General features: G+C 36.8%; 1 protein-coding gene across 1 annotated transcript in view; it reads right to left on the reverse strand.

Moving 5' to 3' along the window:
- The window catches only part of ZFPM2 (zinc finger protein, FOG family member 2), a 462,014-nt gene extending 434,962 nt beyond the window's left edge, over positions 1-27,052 (reverse strand). Inside the window, exon 1 of the mRNA XM_029222662.1 lies at positions 26,483-27,052. Within this exon, the coding sequence (XP_029078495.1) occupies positions 26,483-26,522 (40 nt within the window). The 5' untranslated portion in view covers positions 26,523-27,052. The remainder of the gene's footprint in view (positions 1-26,482) is intronic.
- Positions 27,053-27,161: the final 109 nt, after the last annotated feature.

Here is a 27,161-nt window from a genome sequence, read left to right on the forward strand (position 1 = left end):
GAATCCATTCCCATTTTGCCCCTTGACTCCATAATCCCTATCACCCCCTGCCTTCCAAGGATCTATCAAATAATAAATCTAGCAAGTGATTATCCAGGTAAACCTTTACTTGCTTTTTTCCAGGGACAGGCAGGTCTCTACCTGACAATGAAGGCCATTCCATTTGGAAAAGCTCTAATTGCTCTACTGAGGCTAAGCCCAAATCTGCCTTCAGTATGTAGAATGCAGACCCAGAATGCTCTTTGAAACTATTTCTTCTAAGCTACAAAGAAAGTGAATTCCTTTTCTATATGAATTCCTCATATCTGAATATAGCTCTCATATGAAACCTATAATTTTCTTTTCCTATTAAACATCTCCAGTTCCTTCAGCTATTGCTTGATTGTTAACAACCCCCAGACATAAGTTTTAAGGAGGACATGGACACTGAATATAATACCCAAGATGTAACTGGCCGGGACAAAGCACAGCAGGGCTCCCTGTTAATTGCCTAACACCGCAGAATCGTTCTGGACTACAACTCCCATTGAAGACTCACAATTAACTGAAACACCTATGAAGTTTTCATTTTAGCAGCACATAAGGTTCATTCTTCATGTACTGTACTTACACACAGTTGACTCTTTTTAACCAAAATTCAGGATGTCATTAAATGTCACCAACGGTTTTAGGACACCATCCCAGCCTGCACAGAGTTGTGAAACTGGATGCTATTAATTAATGTTTCTCATTAAGAGATATAGTAAAACCTATTTAAGCGAAAATAATTCGATTTTCAGGCGTGCATTGTGTCCCTCTCTGCCTTCAGCAGTTGGGTCTACCTCCAGAAAATCACTGGTATATTTTTATTGGTTCGTACCAGACCCAGCAGTTTAGACATGAGAGGCATTAGCAGAGATTACTAAGAAACCTAAGAGATACATTACCCACGTGTTGTAGTTTTCATATCCAGAAAAATAAATATAGTTTATAACAATGATTCTGAAATTGCTTGTTTCTCTTTCAAACAGAATCAACATAATTGCAATTGAAAAAGAGAACGCAAATCGTTCTCTTTTTTTTTTTTGGTTTGTTTTAGGGTTTTTTGTTGTTAGTCTCAAGTAAATTTAAGTTAAGAACTTACATTCCCCTCTAAGGGTTCCTTCAGTCTTTTCCCGATGAATCTCCTATTCTGCTTATTTTCTTTAGGTAAAAAAGCAAAGCAGAAGTGAAAATATTAACATCAGTAAGTATCTAAATGTTTCACGCATGTGTCTTTTTGTGTGTGTGTGTGGTACGCCGGCCTCTCACTGTTGTGGCCTCTCCCGTTGCGGAGCACAGGCTCCGGACGCACAGGCCCAGCGGCCAGGGCTCACGGGCCCAGCCGCTCCGCGGCATGTGGGATCCTCCCGGACCAGGGCACGAACCCGTGTCCCCTGCATCAGCAGGCAGACTCTCAACCACTGCGCCACCAGGGAAGCCCCACACATGTGTCTTGAATTCTGCTTTGAGCCTTTTTCTTATTTTCAAAGTACACAGCTGTACTCAGTTTTGTGCTTCCTTCTAGGGACAGATACTTCCAGAGTTCTCCTGGAGCAACTGCGCTTCCTAATTCTTAGGTAATTTCTGAGAGAATATGACAACACCTATTCTCACCTCTTAACCCCCTTAGGCTGAATCTGAATGAATGATTCAGCATAGATCATCAACTTGACTTTTTCAAAGGAGATTTTGACATTATAACCAACATGTGGCAGAAAGGTTAACTTATCACTTAAATGTGAAACAGATTTCTTTATAATCTCCATATTCACGAAAACGGAGCACTAAGATATTATTAAGTGTGGAGATGTCTCAAAGAATACTGTCATCTCATCCATTCCTACCTGAGAAGACATTTATTGGAAATCTTCAAAAGCAGAAAAGCCCTTTATGCATCCAGAGTTTGTTGGAGTTTTCTTTTCCCCCCTCTGGTCTCCCTGAGTAGAGGCTTACATTTACTGACACTGGGTCATTTCACTGAGCCATCTCCAGATGAACAACCAGTGAAGAAATCCTTCCCCTAAAAGCCTAATGAATATTTTGCCTGCAGTACAAAATTATAATCTCTCAGAATGTTCCCAGTGCCTCATGGTCCCTAGAAGCTCTACAGGGTTCTGAGGTCACACGTGTCCACTTATATTAAGCAGTGATGCATGTTATGCAAAATGGAATTAAATTGGACTTAAAGTGGAATTAACATGACTTCAAACCTAAAAATGTCATAGCTGCTACTGCAACAGCAGTGATAATGATCAATAACAAAATTTTCAAGAGTTACCATGTAAACTAATCAATTGCAAATATCCATTCAAAGGAAAAAATATATATGTGTATATATATATATATATATATACAATGAGGACATATCAATTATATTGATGTTATATATATTTATAAATAATATTTTATAATAGAAACTATATCCCAGAATATTGACAGAATAATGAAATTATTACTGTGATTACTTTATCCCCCATTTGTTGAAAAATATTCATGCAAAAACCATGTAAATAAATAACATGTCTGAAAAATCATAAGGCATTGGATTGAGTTTACTGAGAGCAATTACCATTATTTTAGGGAGAATCATGTTTCTCTCCTAGAATGAAAGCCTCATGAGGGTGGGTTCTGTGTCTGCTTTAGTAGCTATATTATCCCTAGAACCTAACTCCATCTCTGACACATTTCCTCAACCAATTTGTTCAATAAAGTCTAACAGTCCCCAACATTTTTTCCCATTTTCCACATGTTCAAAAAGATAACATCTTTAAGCTGGGCTGTTGAGGAATGGGTGGATCACAGTTTCTGAGAGACATGAGCCTCCTCACCCTTGAGAGTGGTTGCCAATAATTTTATAAGAAAAGATATTCATTTCATTGCTCCTCATCAACAGCATCAAGTTTAAGAAATTTTTATCCAGCAGATAACTCAAGGACCCCAGCAGTCACTCTTTGTCACGTTACCCTATTTGGTTTTCTTCATAACACTTACCCTACCTGACATCAGGTTGTACATTCACTGAGTTACTGTTTTTATTGCCCATTGCCCACGTCTAGAATGTAAACTCTAGAAGAGCAGAGAATTTACCTTCCTAGGGCACGACTGAACAGTACCAAGAGGACTCAAAGATCACAATGCATATTTGTGAAACAGAATTGTAGGGAAAAAATAATACAAAATTTCTTCATTAGCCATCTCCATTGTTTGTAAGACACAACATCAGTAAGTTTTTCAAGAGAGAAAAACTATTGCAATATTAAATGGATTTATTGATTTTAAATTAAGCTATACTCTGATTTTAGGAACAACAAAATATGAATCCTAAAGTCAAGAAGTGTGTTTTGGCTTTATCTTCTTAAAATTAGTCAAAGATTTATACAGTCATCAGGGTTTTTCATCAACACAGATTAGTGAACATCAACCTACTGTGTGATAAATCCATAGCTTATAAGGAAATAAAGAATTTTAGTTGCTCTGGGCAGGCTTAGGAGTGATGACCTTCCAATATCTCTTGGGTTTTTAAAACACTGAAATTAGCTATTGGCCTCAAAGGTTTTTAGACGTTTAGGAAACATCACTCCATTTTGCAGATGAGAATGAACTAAGACCTGGAGGTTCAGTGACTGTGCTCATGGTTATCTAAAAGGCTAGAGATGTCTCCCAGTGCCATGTCTCCTTCATCCTTCTCAAGGATGCTTTCCATTTTTCTAAGAAAAAAATCACTTTGTTCAGTGCATGGTACGCAAGAGGAGCTCAATAAATGTCAGTTTCCTTTATTCCTAGATTTATGTTTGCTGGGAATAAATAAACAAAAAACCCTAAAATTTCAAACCCTGTAATGGATCTTAATCCTACGATTTTTTAAGTATCTTCTTTATAGCATCAGTTCTCATACCATAAAAGTTGCCCTGGGGAAAACCAAGAAGTTTCAAATGAGAATTTGCACTGAAATATTATTATTGCTTTTAAAACATAAAGGGAGCGGGGGGGGGGGAAGAGAGAAGGAGAGCTGGAGAGAGAGAAAGAGAAAGAGGGGGAGAAGGAGAGGAAGGGGGGGTGAGAATGACAGAATGTAAGAGAGAGAGATGTCAACCATTCAGTAACTCAGCAGGTTCACCAAGCCCTAGATTTCATTTTAGCCCACATTGCAGAGTTCAACTCTGATCTAACTACTAGCATGATTTTGGGGCGTCTGTTTGCAGATGCAGTAGAGTTATCAATCCGAACAGACACACAATCCGGGTCCAATGTCACTTCTCCTCATTATGTTAATAGTTAATACATGCAAATGAAAACACTCTAGCAATTTGATTTCTTTGAAGATAGTTTGCATATTGTCTTAGCCATAATGACTGTACACTTCTCTCAGCCTCCATTTATGCAAGGGTAGTTTAGTTCATTTTTATCAGCTCAAGTTCATTTTGGCTGCCATTGGAATGTATGTGCATGTTTCTTTTTTACCTTTTGCCTAATTACCATTCAGGTACCATAAGCAGATTTTTCATGCTATTGGTGTTTTTCTTAATTAAGAAACAAATGAATTCTCCCTAGCAAAAAAGATGGAACAACAGAATAAGATGCCAGGGGCTGATGTTCTGTTTCTTAATTGAAGCAGTTCTATTGTTTGGTGTCGGTAGTGAGGGGGCAGAAATGTCATAAGTGTAGAATGTTAATACAAAAATACATAAAATAACATAAAACTTCTTTTAAAAATAAAGAGGAAATACAAAAAAATGTGTAAGAACTTTGAAAACATAGATTTTTATCCACATATTAATTCTGACAGTAACAAAGTAGCTTCATTTACAAATCCCTCACACTTCGAAAGCCTGAGGTTCTAACCTCAATCCTGAGAGATATGCCTACCCCTCTCTGCTTGTCTAGTTAACTGTACCCTGCTTATTTGCTCTTCATCAATTAAGGAAACACCCAGGGGAACAATTTGTTTCTTTAATTTGTGGAAAAAAAAACCATTTGTCTTTCAATTTGCATTCTTCTTTTTCTACCCACAGTAAAATCTCAATGTCCTACCCATATAGTCAGTATTACTGCAACCATAAAATAAGATGCACGCAAATTCATACAGACAACTCTTCCATTTCTCTTGGGGTAATGAAAACTTCGGGTAATCAAGGTTTTAGAAGAAAGTTGAGTCTTTTACCCACTTCTATACTGATGGCACAAATCTGGACTAGTGAATGATATAAAAGGTTACATGTTTTTCTCTTTAATCAAAGCTCTAGGGTAGTTATTCTTTCACTTATGACTTTACTCCTATCTCAGATTACTGAAGTCCCACCTTATTATTATTTTACTTAAATTTTTTAAAACATGAAAATCCATTACTATACAAAATAAGCTAATAAAGATTAAATAAGCATCAGAGTAATATGTTTCTCTAATAGGAAGAGAACATTGTTAAAAAATATCTCTCAGTATCAGTTTCTAAATTACTGAGTTTCTACTGTTACTGATAACTTTTTACTTGCTATCACTGAGGTGTCTGGGTTATATATGGGATATATCCAAGAACCAAATAAAGAAAAGGAATTTTAAAATATATAAATAATATATATGTGAATGAGACATATCCTTCTATAGTTTCTTCCTATATGAAGAGAAGGGTCATAGCTTACTTGCTATACCACTATGCACATGTAAGGGGACCCTTTATTAAAACCTAGCATTTTGGGATAATGTGGAATATCACAGAAAATACCTTTAGGTTGCTCTGAAAGCATAATTTATGGTTTTTAAAAAGGAAATAAATAATTTTGAGATGATTTTTAAAACACTCTATCAAAGCACGGAAAATATTTCATGAAGTCGTCCCAATGAATGTCAACAGGACAACTGGGAGGGAGTTGCCTATGGAAAAGAAGGTCTGTGAGAAGTGAATGTGTTACACACAAAATTATATACATAAACACAAGATCATTGGTATAACCATAATAAATTTGAGAATCCATATTTCTGTGAAAGTCATAAGATAAATTTCAAAGAGCTTAACTAACTCACAAAATCTGAAATCCTGTGAAACTGTCAAGGGACTCCTTAATCCAATCATTTTTCATTTCACTATATTTAAACAAAACCGTGAACAAAAACCAAACATACGTTTCCATGTCTGCTTTCTTTATGCTCTGATACATTTGAAAGGATATACTCAGTCCACTTAATAGAGTCACTCACGTGATAATAAAATATTACATTATATTCAGTTTAGTTGTTTTTGATCATGGAAACTATGAAATAAGACCTAAGGACAATGCCTCTCTTTCCCTTCTTGAGCTTCTATAATATTAGGATGATCGGGAAAAGGGAGAAAAGCAAAGAGTTTGAAGCTTTGAGATTTACAAATTCCATATATATATGGAATATATATACACATACTAAATATATATATATATGGAAGTGTAAACTAGAATAAACATTTTTCTTAAAAGTTTATCTAGAAGCTCATGAAATTTATTTCCTCAAATTCTTCAAGTAAGGAGATTAAAAATGTCCATTATCAATCTTAACCCAGTGGCAAATGTTTAGACAACAAATTTTCCTACCCCTGCAGCAGTGTGAAGCTGCTGTCTTTCCCCACCCCCCAGACTCTGACGTGCTAACATGGTGTCCCTGCCAAATTCTTGGCATTGGAAGAGGGGGGAAGAGGCCATACCATAACGTGTTGATAATGAGGAGATAGAAATAGCAAACCAGCTGGATTGTCCTAATAAAGTATGTCTGGGATTTAGAGACACAACAACTATGTGTTCGGGTCATCCAAATGCATTTTAACTAACTGGTTTCTTCAGTGACCTTTTCAGATACTCCACTCAGAAGCTTTCTAAATGAATTTTATGTGTTAACTCCAGAACTGTCTGGGGGGAAGAAAAAAAACCCTTACTTACATTTTATGGTAATGATTATTATACCCAAGGCACCCCAGGTTATTTAATACCAAAAAATTAGACAAAATGATCTGTGACAGATGTCATAAATTTTAAAAATATTTACCAGTTTCTATGTGTGGTGAATATACTACATTCACTATCAATATATTTTATAAAACATTTCCCAATGAATCTCAAAATATTTTCTTCCTTGGGAATAAAGTACACGTTACTTAAAAAGTGACTTCAGGGTTGTCTGGGAGAAAAGCTTTAATTATTTAGAATATTCAACAAGTTCTATCTTTTTACTCCAACTAGGAACAGTATTTTTTTTTAAATAATTCATTTAAATATTTTTCTATTAAAATATGCAAACCAAACACATTAAACTTATATTTTGAATACCTGGGGATATTTATCACTACAAGAGAACAATTTATTTTTATGGATTTGACCTCAAAAATGCCAATAATCAAGATGTTTTACTAGTGTATGCCTAGTACCGGTCTAAGCTCTTTGCATGTATTAATCCATTTAATCCTCATAATAGCCCTTGTTTAGGTTTCTTTAATAATTTCTTTTTAACAAATGGAGGAAACTGAGTCACAGATTAAGTAGTGGGTTGGCCAAAAAGTTCGTTCGGCTTTTCATACCACCTTACAGAAAAACCTGAACGAACTCTTTGGCCAACCCAATAACTTGCTCAAGGACACGAAACAATAAGGTGGCTGAGCTGGAATCAGAACCCCGATGTAAGACTCCAAATTTCTGAAAGAGAATACCACCCATGCCCTCTCTCTAAAGGGTGACTGACTCTATCCCTTTCTAAATAAAAAGGTTAATATGGCTTTGTGCTGCACATCCACTCAAGTGTCATCCCATAGCCAGCCAATGAACTTTGTGTTTTCAAGTTAATGTATAAGTTTACCAACACGCTCATTTTCAAGTAGATAGCTTACAAAGTTATTTCCTAGATTATTCAGTCCTCTGGGCTAACACCTTCCCACAGAGTGGCTAAGAAGAGGCAGCACCGCATTTGATCAAGATACGAGGCATGTAACAGGTCACCCAATTCTGAAAATGGATCCTAGTAACATCAATAATTCTGATGACTCTTCACCCCAGAAACCAGTCGTCCTAGAAATGTTGTAGAGCCTTCTGGACAAAGGTAGTTTTAACAGATCAACTTCAATAATTTATTCTACTAGGCCTTGCTCTGAGTCTATTTTTAGTGCTAACCACTAACTTTATCATCATGAAAACCACTTGTGGCTTTTCAACACTTGATGGCTGGGATATCAGCAGGCCACATGGAAGCAGGATCCACTTTGGGTGTGTTTTCTGCTGATGCTTTCCTTTACTTCTCTGGGTCTTTAAGAATAGAATTCTTACAACAAAACAGAAACAAACTCAGAACAAACTAGTGTACCAGTGGGGACAGGGATGGGGCAAGAGAGGGGTAGAGGATTAAGAAGAGGTACAAACTACTGTGTATAAAATAATTAAGATACAAGGATGTATTGTACAACACAGGGAATATAGCCAATATCTTATAATAACTTTAGATGGAGTGTAATCTATAAAAATATTGAATCACTATCTTGTACAGCTGAAAGTAATATAATGTTGTAAATCAACTATACTTTAATTAAAAAAAGAATAGACTTCTTAACGGCAAGACATACCTCAAGAAGCCAAATCAAATTTTTTTCTTCATTCACCTAGCTCTCTATTTACACAAAGTCATTGCATAATGCCACTCATGAGACGAATTTACCTACATTCGACTATGCATCTGGGTAACACCTCCGTCCAAAATGAGAATCTAAAATCCAATAAAAACTTCAACCCCACCTGGGTTTTTCAGAATCCACGAGAATGAACTGAATGAAATTGTCCTTTTGGTCACATGTTCTAACAAGGCTGAAATTTTTAGAACAGTCTACCAGGCAAAAACAGACTTAGCAAGATGTATTAGGTTTAGGTTCCTTCAAATGAGAGTAACAAACATGTCATTTGTTTCCAGGTTATAATTTGCCTCAACTCCGTATGTTACTTCTATACCAACTTTATGCCCACTTCTTTAAAATTATTTGACAAAAAAGCAACAGAGGTCATTTCCTTTTCCACTCTGGAATAATTATCAGAGGAAATTTATGGTGGCATTTATGATTCAAGACCTTCATGCTTTCTCAGGGTGTCCTTCTTAAATCCCAGTGAAACTCTAGCTGTAGCTTATACCATGCCCCGGTCCATCTCCTGCTTCTACTGTTGCTGTTGCTTCCACAAGAACATATGAGATAGTTTGGAAGATTTTCAAGGATACAAAATCATTAGGAAGGTGCAAAAAAGAGCAACATATTTGGCACAGAACCAATTTATAAATATGTCTGCATATAATAATGTGAAGAAAAAGAACAGGCATCTTAAAATCACTCAGAAAGTAAAACACTGGATATGGGTTCAAGATGAACTGTTTCAGGCAGAGCAGGACAAAATTTCGGAACTCAGAAAAACAACATCGTGGGGATAAACTTCTTTTTGTAGAACAGGGCCTATAATAGTACATCACATTTTAAAGGATAGATCTTTTATCAAAAACCAAACTATCATACACTATACCTGAGGTTAATAATACAGCCATGACCAATGCTGAGAATAGAGAAATGCTGTATTGTAAAAGGCAATGTATTAAATTCCTTTTCTCTGTGCTATTTCCTTCCACAAAGTAAAACAGAGCTTAATCTTCACTTGAGTGCTCACTTTTGGTATATTCTCATATTAAGGTTAATAAGGACTATAGAAAAAATTATCATTATAGCTCTTCTCCCTCACAGTAATGTCTGAATTGGACAGATATTGGAATATTTTATTAAATATTTTTCCATCTTCTATCCTTTCTTCCCAACCCCCAACCATATTTCTATCCTCCCAACTACACAACTGAGGGGAAGATAAGCAATTTAAAACTTAATTATATTGGCAATATGTACTTGACTATTTCCTACCCCTCACACACCTCCCCCTCACAACAGAATTTATTAGTAGCAGTAATGGTAATGGTATGACAATAAGGGAATCTATGTCCTCCTCCAAATTTCCAGTCCTAAGTCCCAGAGAAAAGCATCATTAATAATTTGTTGCACATTTTCAGACACTTTTCATGAAAATATATACATATACATGTATCTATTCATTCTTCCATTTCTTAAAATACAAGTAGAGAGATGCCATACTGAAATATTTTTTTCACTTTATAAGTCTTTCAGATATTATCATAGCAGCATGGACACATCTGTCTTATCCTTTATAACACATGAATGACACTGGGGATTGCTCCATAACTTTATTTAACCCATCCCCTATTAATGGACGTTTAGGTAATTTCTAATTATTTGCTATTACAAACCATGCTGTAAGAGCACACATATGAAGGTTTCTATGGGATATGCGGAATTGCTAGGTCAAAGAGTATATGTGCAATTTGAATAGCTATAAACTGACAAATTGTCTTTCAAAGAGGTTGCAGCAATTGGCAATCCCAGTTACAACTGGTCTGCCCACTTGCTATTGAAAATTTATCCTTCTCGATATTCAGTTATAAAATTAGGCTAATGCATATGAATGAATGCAAAACTACCCTCGAAGACAATCTCGTGAGTTAAGCGCAAACAGATTCAATTAAAAAGATATTGCTCTGTTCGTTTATTTTCGCATGCGTTGTCTCACTCAATAAAATATTCATAGTAAACTACTGAATGCCCTCAGTGACTGTTTTAGCCATCCGCTACAATGCTGTTATTAAATCAACATCTAAAAGTTGGAGGGTAGCACAGAGGTCTAAGGTTAAATTCAAGATATCAATAATTGTTAAATTTAACAAAATGAAAGTTGACTAGAACCCACTGTCAGCTCACGGTTTTCTTGTCCTCTCTTATACCAAATTGGTAATTACCAAATACATTCAAAATCCACTAATCGGGCTCTAGTTTTCCAAATCTGCATTGACCATCAGTTACCTAAAGAATAAGTTCAAGTTCTTTAACACAGCACACAAAGTCCTTTAAAACTCCGGTCCCAAGTCAAGTTCAAGCTGCATTCTCTGTCACTGTTTTCTATGTACTTTTCATCTTTGCTCAGAACTATTCACTGGACCTTGAAAATGTTAGGTTCTTAATGCCTTTCTGCTCTTGGCCAAGCTGTTGATTCTGTTGGGACACAATTCCCTCTTGTCCTGACTGGATCTTCATCTCCTCCTTCAAGACCCAGCTTAAGTAAGATCTCATCCTAGAGGCTTACCCTGAGTCACAGAGGTGTCTTCGTACCCATATCACTTTCTAGTTCCATCTATCAAGAACATATCATAGTGTACAGTAATCATGCCTTTCTCCTTCACTATCTAATGTGCTACTTGACAGGAGAGACCACAGTTTGTTGATTTTTGTATTTTCTCCTCCCTATGGTTTAGCACGTTACACACAATTGATACTTTGTTTAATGACTGTTGAATGAAGAAACGGGAGTTAATTTAACTTAAATATAAGGCATGTGAGTAACTCTTTTTCTTTTGGGTGGAAAACGGCAAAACCACTTTTATTAAAAGATAAACCACAGGAAATGATGTAGAGTTTTAAAAAATTGTTCATTCATTCAGCTAATATTCTTTGAGTGTTTGCTACGTTCCAGGTACTCTTCTAGCAATTGGAGGTACAGAAGTGAACAAGACCAGGTCCCGCCCATCGAGCTTAGATTCTAGTGAGAAGTCATCTAATAAAGAAGTACACATACTAACAGATTAAAAAAAGAAGATAATTTCAGATAAATATCAGTGAAATGAAAATTAAATAAGGTAACAGGCTAGAGAGCAAACTGAGGCATTTTCTGTATGGGACAGAAAATTCTAAATGAGGGCTAAGGGAGGGCTTTCTTAACAGTTGACATGTGAAGTGAAAAGTGAATGATAAGAAGACAGCCATATGGAAATCTAGGGAAATGGCATTTCAGAGAGAGAAGCAGCTTGGCATGTTCAAGGAACAAAATGAAGACCAGTAAAGATAAAATGTAGTGAATGTAGGTGGTTTATGGGGGCCAGTCATGGTAGGAATTGGGAAGAGAAGTGGCACATGATCATGGTATACTTGGTGATCAGGTCAGACAAGAAGGCAACAAATAGATCACAGAGGATGCAATAAGCAATGATTTTTAAAAACTCAGATGTCATTTGAAAAGGACATCCACTGGAGGACTTACAACAGCAAGGTGATAGGATTTGATTTTATGATTTTGAAAGAATCTTTTGGCAAATAAAAATGAAACTGTTCCCCTTTTATACGGCTACATTTTGCAATGTAACAAGTGATCATATAGCCATCTACACAGAAATTCTTTTGAGTGGTCTTAAAGTTTTCATGGGCCTGTGAAGCCCATTGAGTGTCTCATAAAAACCTCTTCCCAGAAAAATTCTTAAATACACAAAATTTTGTATAAAATGTCTGGATATTCTCAAAGTCTTCAAAGTCTATGGATCCCAGGCTAAAAGTTCTTGACTCAATATATAATAATTAATTTTTCCTTCTTGGGTTAATAAGAACAATGTGCATTCAACATTTGTTTCACCTCTGGTAACACCTAAGAGATTATTTCTCAGTATAAAGAACACCGGTGATAACCAGTTTAGAGAAAACAAAGCCCTAAAAGTCTTTCTTAGTAACATCCCACACCTGAACGCTTTTGTTCATCTTTTTTCAAAATGTAAACTTACAAACCAAGGATGAAAAAACATAAAAGTGAATGTCAGACTAATCAGTCCAGCCACTGAATCTCAAACTCATATTCTTCCTTAAGTGAGAGTTCCGAAGCCGTAGAACTCATCAAGAAATTGCAGTCTAGCTGACCAAATAGCTGATTGCTACTTTCCATTCACAGGGACTGCTGATCTTAATTATTTTTATGATGTGGCAGCTTTTCATTTGTCAATTCTAATTTCCCTCAATGAATAATTAGATATTTATCTGATGCAGCTTACCCACATGCAAAAAAAAGGATGCAGTTGAAAACCTCATGGAGTGTTCTAATTTCCCTAACACCATACACAAAAATAAACTCAAAATGTATTAAAGACCTAAAGGTAAGGCCAGACACTATAAAACTCTTGGAGGAAAACATAGGCAGAACACTCTATGACATGCATCACAGCAAGACCCTTTCTGACCCACCTCCTAGAGAAATGGAAATAAAAACAAAAATAAACAAATGGGACCTAATGAAACTTAAAAGCTTTTGCACAACAAAAGAAACCATACAACCCTCAGAATGGGGGAAAATATTTGCAAATGAAGCAACTGACAAAGGATTATTCTCCAAAATTTACAAGCAGCTCATGCAGCTCAATATCAAAAAAACAAACAACCCAGTCCAAAAATGGGCAGAAGACCTAAACAGACATTTCTCCAAAGAAGATATACAGATTGCCAACAAACACATGAAAGAATGCCCAACATCACTAATCATTAGAGAAATGCAAATCAAAACTACAATGAGGTATCACCTCACACCGGTCAGAATGTCCATCATCAAAAAATCTATAAACAATAATTGCTGGAGAGGGTGTGGAGAAAAGGAAACCCTCTTGCTCTGCTGGTGGGAATGTAATTTGATACAGTCACTATGGATAGCAGTATGGAGGTTCCTTAAAAAACTAAAAATAGAACTACCATATGACCCAGCAATCCCACTACTGGGCATATACCCTGAGAAAACTATAATTCAAAAAGAGTCATGTACCAAAATGTTCATTGCAGCTCTATTTACAATAGCCAGGACATGGAAGCAACCTAAGTGTCCATCAACAGATGAATGGATAAAGAAGATGTGGCACATATATACAACGGAATATTACTCAGCCGTAGAAAGAAACGAAATTGAGTTATTTGTGGTGAGTTGGATGGACCTAGAGACTGTCATACAGAGTGAAGTAAGTCAGAAAGAGAAAAACAAATACCGTATTCTAACACATATATATGGAATCTAAAAAAAAAAAAAAAAGGTTCTGAAGAACCTAGAGGCAGGACAGGAATAAAGACGCAGATGTAGAGAATGGACTTGAGGACACGGGGAAGGGGAAGGGGAAGCTGGGATGAAGTGAGAGAGTGGCATGGACATATATACACTACCAAATGTAAAATAGATAGCTAGTGGGAAGCAGCCACATAGCACAGGGAGATCAGCTCGGTGCTTTGTGTCCACCAAGAGGGGTGGGATAGGGAGGGTGGGAGGGAGATGTAAGAGGGAGGAGATATGGGGATACATGTTTATGTATAGTTGATTCACTTTGTGATACAGCAGAAATTAACACACCATTGTAAAGCAATTATACTCCAATAAAGATGTTAAAAAAAAAAAACATGGAATGACAGAAACAAACAGACAAAAAACGCTAAAGGAATAAAAGGGTTCAGAAGGCAGTATTAGATAATCTATGATACTGTGTGTGTGTGCACGTGCACAGAAAAGCAAATTAATAAACTTTAGAGGGCTTCCCTGGTGGCGCAGTGGTTGGGAATCTGCCTGCCAATGCCGGGGACACGGGTTTGAGCCCTGGTCTGGGAAGATCCCACATGCCTCAGAGCCACTAAGCCCGTGAGCCACAACTACTGAGCCTGCGCGTCTGGAGCCTGTGCTCCGCAACAGGAGAGGCCGCGACAGTGAGGCCCGCGCACCGCGATGAAGAGTGGCCCCGCTCGCCACAACTGGAGAAAGCCCTGGCACAGAAATGAAGACCCAACACAGCCAAAAATAAATAAATAAATTTATTAAAATAAAATAAAAAAACTTCAGACAGCTGCCCATGGATACGCAAAAAAGAAAAAAACCTCTAAATACTTATCAAAGTAATTTTCATTTTACAACTGTTATACCACCTTAAAACGAAACATCATTTTTACTGAATAACTGAGAAATGTATCACAGACTTATACAGCAACTGTGCTAGGGAAATCCACTTGTGTTCTCATTTCCCTGATGTAACAAAAAGTATTGACCATTATTAGCTACCACCAGTAAATAACATCCATCAGTAATGTGACCATCAGAACAGAATCACTAAAGTGCTTCTTTTGCCTGAAACATCTTTTCTGAAAAAGTTTTTGTAACCACACCTAAATGATTCCTCATTATTCCTGAGATGATAGATAGATAGATAGAGAGAGAGGTAGACAGATAGATAGATAGGTCTCTTTGTTCCATATAAATGTATGTAGAAGAGACTAGGTCATTTTCTTATGGCACCTTTCTTGGAAGTATTACTAATCACGACTGAAATGGCCATTAGCCCCCATTCCCTGATCACTTATTATGAGTACCACTTCAGGTTTTGGCGCATGTGCTTTCATACAGTATTCCACTTATACTATCAGTAATACAGCACCTTGCAGAATTCATCCTGTTGGTATTAAGCCTACAGTATTAGCTGAGACCCAACTGTCCTTTGGAGATCTGACCCTTAAAACTCAGAGAAAAGCGATACATCCTAAAGGATTTCTAGAGAGAATCAAACTGCCCTAAATCTAAATTCAAATCCAAGCTGTCCAAATTCCAATACTATAACGGTTTTACTAATTTTCATGGCTAACACTGGAAAACATTTTATTCTGAAACTAGCTATTTTGGTTTTCTTTCTTTCCTTTTTCTTTCTTCCCTTCCTTGTTTCTTCTAATAGTAGACATAATTTATCTAATTTACCTAATAGTAGATATAATCAATATCTACTATTAATTATGTTCAAACTGAAAAGCGATCTACAGTGTTGTTCTGTAGTAGCATATAAACTGGCTAACATATATTTTAGGTGATTTTAATATGTCAAGAATTTGGGATTTTCCATGATTAAAATACAAAGAAACATTATAATAATCCTATCACCAGCAAGAGTAAAGTTCAGCAAACTACAGCCACAATCATCCACTAACCACAGACCTGTACAAAATATAAAGTTCTCCCATTGTGCCTAGAAAGGTTTTCCCAAACTCTGACATGTCTAAACCGTGTAATAGAATATTTTTCACCTAAGCTTCGCATAATCTATGATACCCAAACACCTGGAGCTGATAACTCTAGATTAATTTACATTGTAATTTCCCCTCAGTAAATCTATATTTCTCCATAAAAAGTATTTTCTAATATTAAATTTAGCCAATTTATGTGTCATGATTATTTTTGCCTTACAAGATCATAATAAAATGAAATACGCAAAAGTCATTATATATTGCAAAGTATCCCATAAAATATCACGTAATTATTAAAAAAACATATGCCCTTGCCCTTGTGACATAAAGCATGTAAAAACATTAGATTAAAAGAACAGGAAGGTAGTCACAGATTTCTGTTTGTAGACTGAATCTTCATGCCTTTAAGTGACTATCAAATACTAGGGCCTAGACCTAAAAAAGAAAGAATGAAATATTAACAATGTCCCACCTTGTGGGAGCTCGACATCACTTGACACTACACAGAAACTGACCTTTTTGTCCTTCAGGCTTGCCTACCCAGCCCCATCTTCTATCGCAAAAGCCAAATCATCTGATCCCAAACTAACTGTCAACTGCCTGTGATGGTGGGGAAGCCAGACATCAATCAATCAGGTTTTATCAGACGCTCTCTTCGTTTCTCTGTTGTGCTCATCTTATCATCTGACCCAGTTGTAGCCCTGACTTCAGAAGCTTAAGCAACTTGATGACAAAATATGTGCCGGTTTGTCCAAGATGCACATCGTTAAGAAGTGGGGTGATATTTTTAGCAGCTACCTAATATATTTGCAAATGAACTCTTGAATATTTCAGATCTGCACAGGCCCCATGCTGGTCAGTCTCTCCTGCCCACTGAGTCTGTTCTTGGCTGTGGGAGGCCCAATAAATCAAAAATCTGTAAAAGTACTTAGGTACAAGTCAAACATCACAGGGAAATGTCACTGTTTTCATGGCAATGTGGGCAGAAAGGCTAACAAAATGAGAATTTCAGGATGTCACTTCAAGAAAAGAAAGAAGACCTAATTGATAAATGTGCAGAATACAAATTCAGATAGTTTTATCCCAAATAAATAAAAATAAGTCAGAAAATTAAAAGCCTTTTTATCTATTCCTATTGACTGGAGTCTTGGAGGAAAAAAATGTTTAGACTGTCAATGCTGTTGGCAAATCTACGTTAGCTGTCCCACTGCTCTAATGATATAAAGAATGCACTCGTACACATAAACTAGTTGGGTAAGGAATCAACTATGACATAGATTATGAGTTTAAAATTTTTTAATTCAAAGAAAATATCTTTTACATAATTTTTACACAAAAGTGAGAAGAGTGAAATATAGACATATTTTGTGGATATAAATACTCTATGTTAGCATAAGTATCCACTTGCTTAACTTAGTCTTCTTTTTTCTTCAAGGAGTAATTAATTTTTAAGATTTTCCTTAAAATCAAAAGAACAACTTTTATGATGAATATAGGATTTTCATTAAAGGCAATGTTGTCAATATCCCATCCAGCTCTCATTAAAATCTTCACTGAACTATATTTTGAAAGCAGCATAAAATTTATCCACAAAACTTATTCACATAAATACATATCTTAATCATAAAAGTATGGGCTATGAACATCACAATGTATTACAGTGATAATATTTTGACATGGATGAAAATGCACACCATGAAAATAATTTGTACACAACAAATGAGAAAGTACAAGAATAATTTGTACAGCATTTCAAAAGATTCCCACTGAATTCAAAGCATTTTATTTAAAAAAAATTTTTTTAAAGCCTTTGAACTTCTCAGTAGACACAGTAAGCAAGAATTCTTACTAAAATTAATGATAACACAAATTTGTATCATTTAATTTTAAATGATCAGAACTTTTAATTGAATTACCTGATAATCTTTAAAACCTTTCTTCTAAATTAGGGAATTTAAATGTAGTAAGCAAGAGGGAAATGGACAATGTTTAGTGTATTCAATTATTATTTACTATCATTATTATTTTTTATTATCTTTAAAGCCACTTAGTAGTATAAGATTTTCAGCTATTTTTTTGGCACACATTTAGAGGAATCTGGCCCTCAACTGAACTTGAATATCTGTCAATTAACTATTTTTAATCTTCTAACTTCCAGTTTATTGCAGGCTCACAACAATTTCAGAATATACCACAACAAAGCAAGTCTTTCTTAAAGAGTACACTATTAGTCATATCCCAAATGAACAACTAATAAGAAAATTAAAAGTTCCACATTAATAGGTAATAAAGGACAAATATTTGTCTCAGTTTTGTAATTAATTCTTCACCCTACTCAAGTTTAAAGATATTTCCAAATTTTGAAATAAGTAAAATAATTTTAGAGATTGTGGCTGAAAAACCTATGTCAAATAACTCACACAAGAAATCTTCCATATGCAATATTATATAGATGTCAACTTGTTGAAAATTCTCTTCTACTGTCTCAACAAGAGATGTTCACCAAAGTCCTACAAATGTAGATTAGAGTAATTCATATCTTCAAAAGGATTTCTCTAAGAAGGGAATCAACTAAAAAATAATGTTAAATATATCTTCAATAAATGTCCGTTTAGAGATAATTTTAGATGCATTTTAAGGTTTAAAATAGCTTTTAAAATAGGCTGCACAAAAGCTAGGTGTTACAGCTTTTATGTGGGCTATTAAAATTATATATGTTTGTGGTAGCCTATATATAAGCTATTTTATATATATTTGTGGTAGTTGGTTAAGATACATCTAACATTATCAAAAGTCAAATCATGTATAAGAAACATCAGACTAATACCATTCAACAACTTCTAACAATTCAAAGGGGCAACAGTCAGTGGCAGATGCCCAGATGAAATGAAGGTCTATTTAATACTAAATATTACACTAGTGCCTCTTATAAACATATTCCCTTTATTTTTTTACACTCATGGGGATATTACCAGAATATTAAATATTAAATGGCACTGCCTTGCAGACTATATAAAGAGTTGACTTTCAGCTATTACATGGACAATGCCTGGAATGAATAAGCAATTATATGGCATTGGTTATAGCCATCAGGCACTCAACATTCATTTTTAAAATCTCCAAAATCATGAGATACATATACAGTTTCCCCATATACAAACTTATTTAAGTTTATTTAGTGCCCACAAGCTTAACAGTAAAGTAGAGCATTTCAGGCACCATTTCTAAATCCAGTTTTTACTCTTTAGCATAATTTTTTAAAAGAATAAGATGAATTTCCAAGGATCTGATTTAGAAAAAAAAATGTTTATTTTAAGTGATCACTGTCTCTTAGAAATATCAACAAAATAGCATGTCTTTTGTTTCCTGGCTTTTGCAACTTAGGACCTTTTATTATCTTTGCAAACATCCTTTGAAGACATCTATCCTTTCAGCTTACTACATTAGGATTTCCTTTATTTACTTACTACATTAGGATTTCCTTTATTAGCAATGAATATTTGTTAACACTAAAATAAAAGTGTCCATGACACTTCTTCCATGGACCTTTCATAGCAAAACTCTGGCCTCAGACATGGGACTGGTTATCCTGCACCCATCGTGAGGCAAAACTGGTCCTCAAAAGTACTTTAAAAATAGTGGATACATTATTATAATGGACCAGGAAAGAAGGGATGAAAGAGAAAAAATAAGAGCTTCTTATTTTAACACCGGAAATCTTGACCAAAACCAGTTCTACCCAGTAATTATGATATATTCATTTTTAGGAGTATTTGTCAAAAGCACAAATTACTAAGGCTTTAAATAATCCTGACTAGACAATTCTTCTCTTTTTGTCCTCTCAAAAAGACAGTCTGACAGTAATGGTATGACACCCTCTCAGACAAGCCTCTCGGCATTAATATTTAAATCTTACCTATCCCTTGTGATTGGAATTCAGCCTCTATTCGCAAAAACTAAATCAATGTTCTTAGAGTTCAAACTAGATCCCTAAACAGTTTGCCACTCTCTATGCACAGATAAGATAAACTTTCTTTGACCCAAGAGATGAAGTTGCCATGACGATCAGAGAGTCCACTTTCTATATTGATATTTTGCTGATGTAACAACAAATAGAACCAGATCCTAGTGCTGATAATGGTGATTAATTAATACTAATATTGATCCCTACAAGCAAGAGACAAGGCTATTAACTTGAAGCCTGAAAAGTCAATTGTTACCTGTGGCAGAGATACTAGGAGCTGATTTGGAAGCATAATAAACAAATGTGCTATCTTTATGCTAATACCTTTAAAGAGATAGTTCTTTCTAGAATGCCAAATATTGCGATGTCTGAGCTTATTAATTTAATTGCATTTCAGCTTTTAAAAATGTAACCTATTGAATGATACATACTTACCCCTTTATCTATGGTGGAAACACATTCTCTGGGACTGAAGTAACAGACTTTCGCTGCTGTTCATTTGGTGAGGGAATGAACTGATAATTTTACACAGTGGCAGGCGCTGAATCAGACAGGATTTCAAAAATACCTGCAGTGCTCTTCTGAAATGTCCTACTAATCCTTCGGAATTGGGAAAGTAACAAAAACTCCAAGGGAATATGATTTGGAGAATGAGAGCTCCAAAGTTAATGTATTCACTCACATTTTCTAGTGAACAAAGATTGCATTCAAAAAAGTATTCTTGAGAAATTTTTTATTCCCAGATAAACCTAGTTTTAGATTTTCCACACAATTTAGCCAAACATCAAAAACCTGCTCTAAAGTGTCACCTTATGAAAACCTGAATATACATTCTTTTGAAGGAAAGTTCATTTGAGAAGGCATTTTCTTTGAACATAAAAATTAATCACAGAATGTAGAATATATAAGATTACTTTATTCATTTAATACCTTTTTAGCAAAAGTTACATATTGAAAAGGGGATGTGATTAAAATGCCAGTAAGTCCATTCTTGATTTGCCTTGTTTATGGGGAAGAGCAAAAATAGCAGTATTAGAAATCCAGACATCTAATTCCAGATATGTCATTTTAGCAAACACATTAGCTTCAATCTCGTTCTCTCAAAACTTTTTCCAGAGATAAGAACTATCAGCAAAATGGGCTAACTAGTTTCATTTCTTTGTTTTTATCATGTGGAGGAAGAGTTAATTTAGTCCTTAAATAGTCCTCAAACAGCAGAAATAACATGGATGAGGGAGGCCTTCAAGAGCTCATGAATGGGAGAAATGAGTTACCTTAACTGTAACACACAAAGTTAACTTAATTTACACTACCAAACAGGCAAAACATACATACATATGAGCTAGACAACTGACATAATCATTGAATATTTTAACTTATCCCCACAATTAACCAGAAACAAACTGATGTGTAAATCTTTGCATTAACCCTTAAGTATATAATAGATTTTAAATTAGCAGAATGTAAAAATCAGAAGCAAATTGTTTAACTGTCTTGCAAAACTTAACAGTACCAACTTAAACAATATAGGACAAGTCACATATTTTCTATGTCTATATTTAAATAGCTCAGGAAATAAAATTTTAATTTACAAATACTTATTGGTACCTTGCAATGTCTAAAGTGAACACTGATATCTTATGTGCAATTCAAAGAGATGCTTACACTCCTTGTAAATGAACCAATACAATTATATTATTCTTAATGTTTCTACCTATAATTTATAGAAGAGTTCAAACTTCTTTGTCCATTTAAAAAATATTGAGATATATAATATTAAACCTCATAATTTTTCTTACTGCATAATTTTACAAATGAACCACTTTAGAAAGTTACCAGAAGTGGAAAACGTAAGAGCTGCTCTTTTAATTCCAAGACATATCACCAAGTTTTAACCCTAAACTCTTTTATAGCAACTAGGGATGAAAATGCTACCTCATTTATATTTGCATTGTTGACTCCACTGAACTTAAAAAAAAAACACCTGACTTCATGATAATAACTCTTAAAAACTAGGATTCATATATTAGCCATTTTTAAATTTTCCTATTTTTAAAAAATCTACTAAATATTTATTCTTAGATTTTTCAGAAAAATTCTATGTATTCATATATTTCAAATTTTTAAATAAAGAAATTAATTTTTTACCTTACATTGGGTACCAACCTTTCTATTTTATTGATAAAACAACTATTATACATAATGTATTTTCCTTTATTTCATGGCCAGTGTAAAAACAGGCTTTCTGAAATGTTACTCAGTCAAAAACATAGAAAATAAAATCCCTAACATGAGACATACCATAAGCCAAAGAGAATGGCTTATTTTTTAAATGTTATAGTTAATTATTTTTAAAATCCAAAGAAATGAGTAATATGCTTCAAAGCAAAGATCTGTCTTAATATTTGGCAGGTGAAAAGAAAACATCCTGAGTATAAGAGTGATCAATGATTTCAAATGTGCATAGCATACCCAAACCCCTTTTAAAAAATAATAATATTAATGATAATACAGCAGTTAATTAACCTCCAAATTATGGATTGAACATTAATACCAGAAACACTAAAAAAAAAAAAATCCTACACTAGAACAATGAAAAATAACCACAACCACTTCTTTGTGTAACGTAATTTTAAGGTTCTAAAGATGATCCACTTAGAGATTTTCACATTTGCAAATATTAAATAAATTTAATATGCAATGTTCTCATGTAAAACAATCGTTTTATAAGTAAAACATTTAATATTATGTACTTTTTTAAAAAAATAGCATAAAACATTAAAATGCTACTGTGCAAGTCAGGGACTCATACAGCCTGAATTTATTAGATCATCTCAAATAACAAAAAGGTAATTTATTCACTATGAAAGGATTCCACCTTCTGCAAAAGCCCCAGTACAGAACTGCTAACGAGATTATTCTTAACAGGGGACATTTTACTTTCAAGGTGTATATATTCATTCCCAATATCTACTTCACTTAAAAAAAAATTCTGCCTCTTAATTCACCCTTTCTTTTTCCTTCACCACAAATTATTTGGCACATGATCTAGACCGAACATTTCTGTTCTACATGTTTGAAAACATCAAGCAATCTAAAAGTTTTAGGAAAACTGTTCTTGAATGGTATCAAGAAGAGTGCCTTTTCTTAATGTTAGATGAAAATAAAGTACTTGAGTTTCTTTCCTCCCTTTCGATGTCTACATTAACTACTAGCTGGCATTTGCACAAAAAAAAGAAAAAAAATTTTTTTCCTGAACCCATAGCCAATACACTTAAGTGTGAATGAAGTTGGGGACATATAGGGCAGTAAACACATTACTAGAGACAACAGCTTTAAGAAGAAAATGACAGTAAACTGCACATACAACACAGTTACTAATCATAAAGAGATACATTGGTAAAAGAAAAAAAAAATCATCATTTCTGTCATAAATTTTGCAGTGCAGCCCCAGAATGGAGAACAATCTGGGCAATTTATTGGCATATTGGCAGGAGGTGATAAGGCTAAAAACAACAACAGCGAGCAGCTGTGCGAGGAGATGGGCAGATAGCACGATATGGCTCCCACACCAAACACCTCCCATCCTATCAGGGCTTTTTATCAAACCAGGATTACAATAATAGCTCAGGAGAGAAAGCTTCTGAGGGGAGGGCAGAAAATATAGTCTTGGAATAGGGAAAAAAAAATCTGAATTTTGGGACAAAACATGGGGGCAAAATACATAATTTATCACTGTATTATCAGGAAATCCAGGCAGTCTAATCAAGGAGCACTGAGTGACTATTTTTTGCCTTATCATCCAAAGTGGTGGAAACGGAGAAGGAATTATCAGGCTTCTGCAGATTGCTGGGCTGGAATTTTAATGGTAATAATCGGGTTTCTGATGGTATATCTTCTCTGCTTATCTTTCCCATTATCTCCTCTTATCTGGCCAGTCATCATAGCAAATTAATGGTGCTCTTTCAGCGTTGCCTTTTTATCGCTGCCCAGAGAGCACCCAAGGGGATAGAATAAGCAAAATATTAAAATACTGCATAAATCACAATTTTAGATAGCAGGGAACTGTACGCAGTAAAAGAAAAAAAAAAAACTGTGCCCAACAACCTTTTTGTCCTTTAAATTGACTGTCTTCAGAGTTTCTGGTATAAGCTGACTTTTGCTTGTCATAGTTGCTCTAAATTGGGTATGTTTTATCAGCGATGCCAAAGCTTTATTTTCAAATTCTGGACGTTTCCAAGTTTAAAATGCAGCTTCATTAGTTGCACGAAACGCTACTGTTTCAAAATGCATCTCTTTCTGATATTTTCCAAACTTCTATTTGATCCAGAATATCAAAAGCAACACTGTTGTTTGTAATTGTTTAAAAAAATGCTACACTTCTTATACACTACTAAAATTGGAGGGAGAGACCTATCATGGTAATGACTTTGAGTACCGAGACAAACTTCTCCACCTGCAAAACTGCCTCCTCCTCCTGGACAGGCAAAAGGAGGCAAATGCCAATAGGTTACAAAGTGACTTTACAGCTGGTCAAACTAGTATCCACCCCCCCCCCAAAAAAAACCAGCTATTAGATAGCACTGCTCTATATATAACAATTCAAAGAGCTCTAATTTTTCATTTTCCTTAACAGTGCAAGGGGAGAAGTGTGTCCACATTTGCATAGATTATCACTGTGACCCCAACTTGAATCCACTAAAAGTCTAAACTGCATGTATATTAATACCACATATGAATGCATATATCAGCAGGCAACGATCACTGTCAACAAATATAAATATAATACTTGTTCACTTTCAAATGAGAGAACTTTTAGTATTTTTGATAGCTAATAAATCACAGCATTCAAATAAGACTAAAATGTTTTATGACCTATAACACAAGTGTAGCATCAGCAATTAGTTCCAACGCTTTAATCTTCAATTATATGAGGTGGACATAGAAGGATAGAAAAAAAAAAATTTAATGTAGCTAATTGGGAAGATAAAGTATTTCCAAGTAGAATCAGATGGTCTTTGCACCATACAATCAATTAATATTAATTATTTATTAACAATCTAGACGACAGCCATGAACTAAAAAGCATTTTGCCTTTAATAATGTTTACAATCATATCTTATAATAAGCACAGTTTTATACTATAAAATGCAACATTTACACACAGGGACGTGATCAATTTAGTTCTAAAAGGTAAAAGGCTATTAGTTGAAACCATACAATAATCACTCTGAAAAAGTGAAAGTCTTCAAGAACGGTATCTCTACTCAATTAAAACTGCTTTGAGCCAAAAGTTAAGTCTAGTCCTTGCTTTAACCCAAGTTGCAGAAAATAGGAACTTAAGCATAAGAGACGAAATCCACGAAATAAAAGCTATTGAGCCAGGTCTCAGAGGCAAGGCTCGAAATACTTATGTAGCAAACTGCTTATATCCTGGACCCCACTTCATACTGGCTACGTTGATTTATATGATTTATTTTAAAACTACATTAAATGAAATTTTCAACACGAGGAGGTGAGTAGGGTTAATAATCAAGGGGGAAGGAGTGTCATTAAAGCTTTTTCCTAAAATTACACAATAATCAGTTTTACACTAGTTGCCAGACTTTAAACAACACGAAGGAATGGACACACCACATGGCTGGCAAAAAATAAATAAGGCTGTTTCTCCTTTTCGGCCAAAGCGTTGAAGACGTGTCGCAGGGCGACAGAACACCATGGGAAGGATTTTCCCCAAGACGTGAAAAGTTGGCCGAGGTGAGCTCTGCGGGTGTGTGCGTTTCGGGCAGGTGCCTCTCGCCCCGCTGTGTCCTTTCAGTACCACCCAGGCACCCAGGGGCTCGGGGTTTTCAGGTCACGCTCTCTGCGGCGCCCAGGCTGCCTTGAACTCCCGCCTTCCGCGCTGGGAAGCGACCGGCGGCCCCTCCCAGCGAGGACTCCCGGCGCCTGCAGGGCCCGAGGTAAACCGCACGCCCGCTCCGCAGACCTACCCCGCGACGCGAACTGGACGGGCCCGGAGCCCCCAGCCAGACCCGCAGGGCGGAGGCTCACGGCTGCCTGCTGCAGAGGCGCGAACTTTTACACCTACTTTTTGTTTCGCTTCGGCTTTGGGATCGCGACCCAGACACTGATTTTCCACCGCCTGGACACGTTGTCCCCCTCGCCCCGAGGTCTCGACCAGCTGTTCGGAGAACTAAGTTCTCACCCCCGGTTGCTAAAAAGTGGTCCCCAAGAGTAGCAGCCCGTCAAACGCAACAACAATGACAACAGCCGCGCTAGTAACGAATCTCCTAAATGAGTGGGGCTGCCCAGGCAGGCTCCACGAGACAGCAGCGCTAACTGCGCGCGGGGGTCGGGTTAAAAAGGACCCCGGAGCGCGAAGGATGAGCCGAACAGGAGTGGGCTGCTCGTCGCAGCCGCTGTCTTGCCTGGCGCTCGGGCTGTCCGTGTGTCTGTGCCCGACTAGTTGTCCCTCCAGCTGCTCAGGCAAAGTTTGACAAATCCCGGGCAGCGGGAGCGGATTTCCCCGAGTCTCCCTCCCTTTTCCTGCCCCGCGCGCCCCCCTCCTCAGAAATAATCCCACCAACTCTCGGCCCCCCGTGCAAACTTACGTTTGATCTGCCTGGGTTTGCTCTGCTTTCTCCGGGACATTTCGGCGGCGGCCGCTGCCACTGGAGCTCCCGCGGTGCCCGCGGTCGGGGCTGCCGCTCCCTCGGCTCCCGCCGCCGCCGCCGCCGCCGCCGCTGCCGCTGGCCAGGCTCGGGCCGCCGCCGGCCGGACTCCAGGTGCTCCGGACGCGCGGGATCCGGGCGCTGGGCTCCTCCGGGAGCCGCGGATCCACGTTTGGAGATGAGCAGGCAAATAAGGAGAGAGAGGGGGGCAAAGAGAGTGTGACAGTGGGGAGGGTGGGGGGAGTGGGAGAGCGATGGGGGGCAATGGGAATTTTCAAACGAATGGACAGGGAGAGAGAAAAGGGAAAGGGGGGCACGAAAAGAAGGAAGAGAAGGAGGGAGGGAAGGGAGAGCGAGCTGAGGGGAGAGGGGAGGAGAGGGGGCGGAAGGCGCGGGAGGAGGAGCGCGCTCGCTCTCCCCTCTCCGCGGCTCGCGGGGCAGATACTCGAGCGCCGCCGCCGCCGCCGCCGCCGCCGCCGCCGCCGCTCCGGGCCGCGCAGCTCTCGCTCTGCCGCGGGAGGTGGCGAGGCGAGGGAGGGAGGGGCGCGCCGGGGCTGTGGGGAGGGGGGACTATTCCATCAGCGAAAGGAGGATTGGCTGCATCCAAAGCCAGTCCGGA

The sequence above is a fragment of the Monodon monoceros genome, unplaced genomic scaffold (genome assembly GCF_005190385.1).
Source record: "Monodon monoceros isolate NGI ecotype Baffin Bay Population unplaced genomic scaffold, NGI_Narwhal_1 Super_Scaffold_14, whole genome shotgun sequence".
In the NCBI taxonomy this organism is placed as follows: Eukaryota; Metazoa; Chordata; class Mammalia; order Artiodactyla; family Monodontidae; genus Monodon; species Monodon monoceros.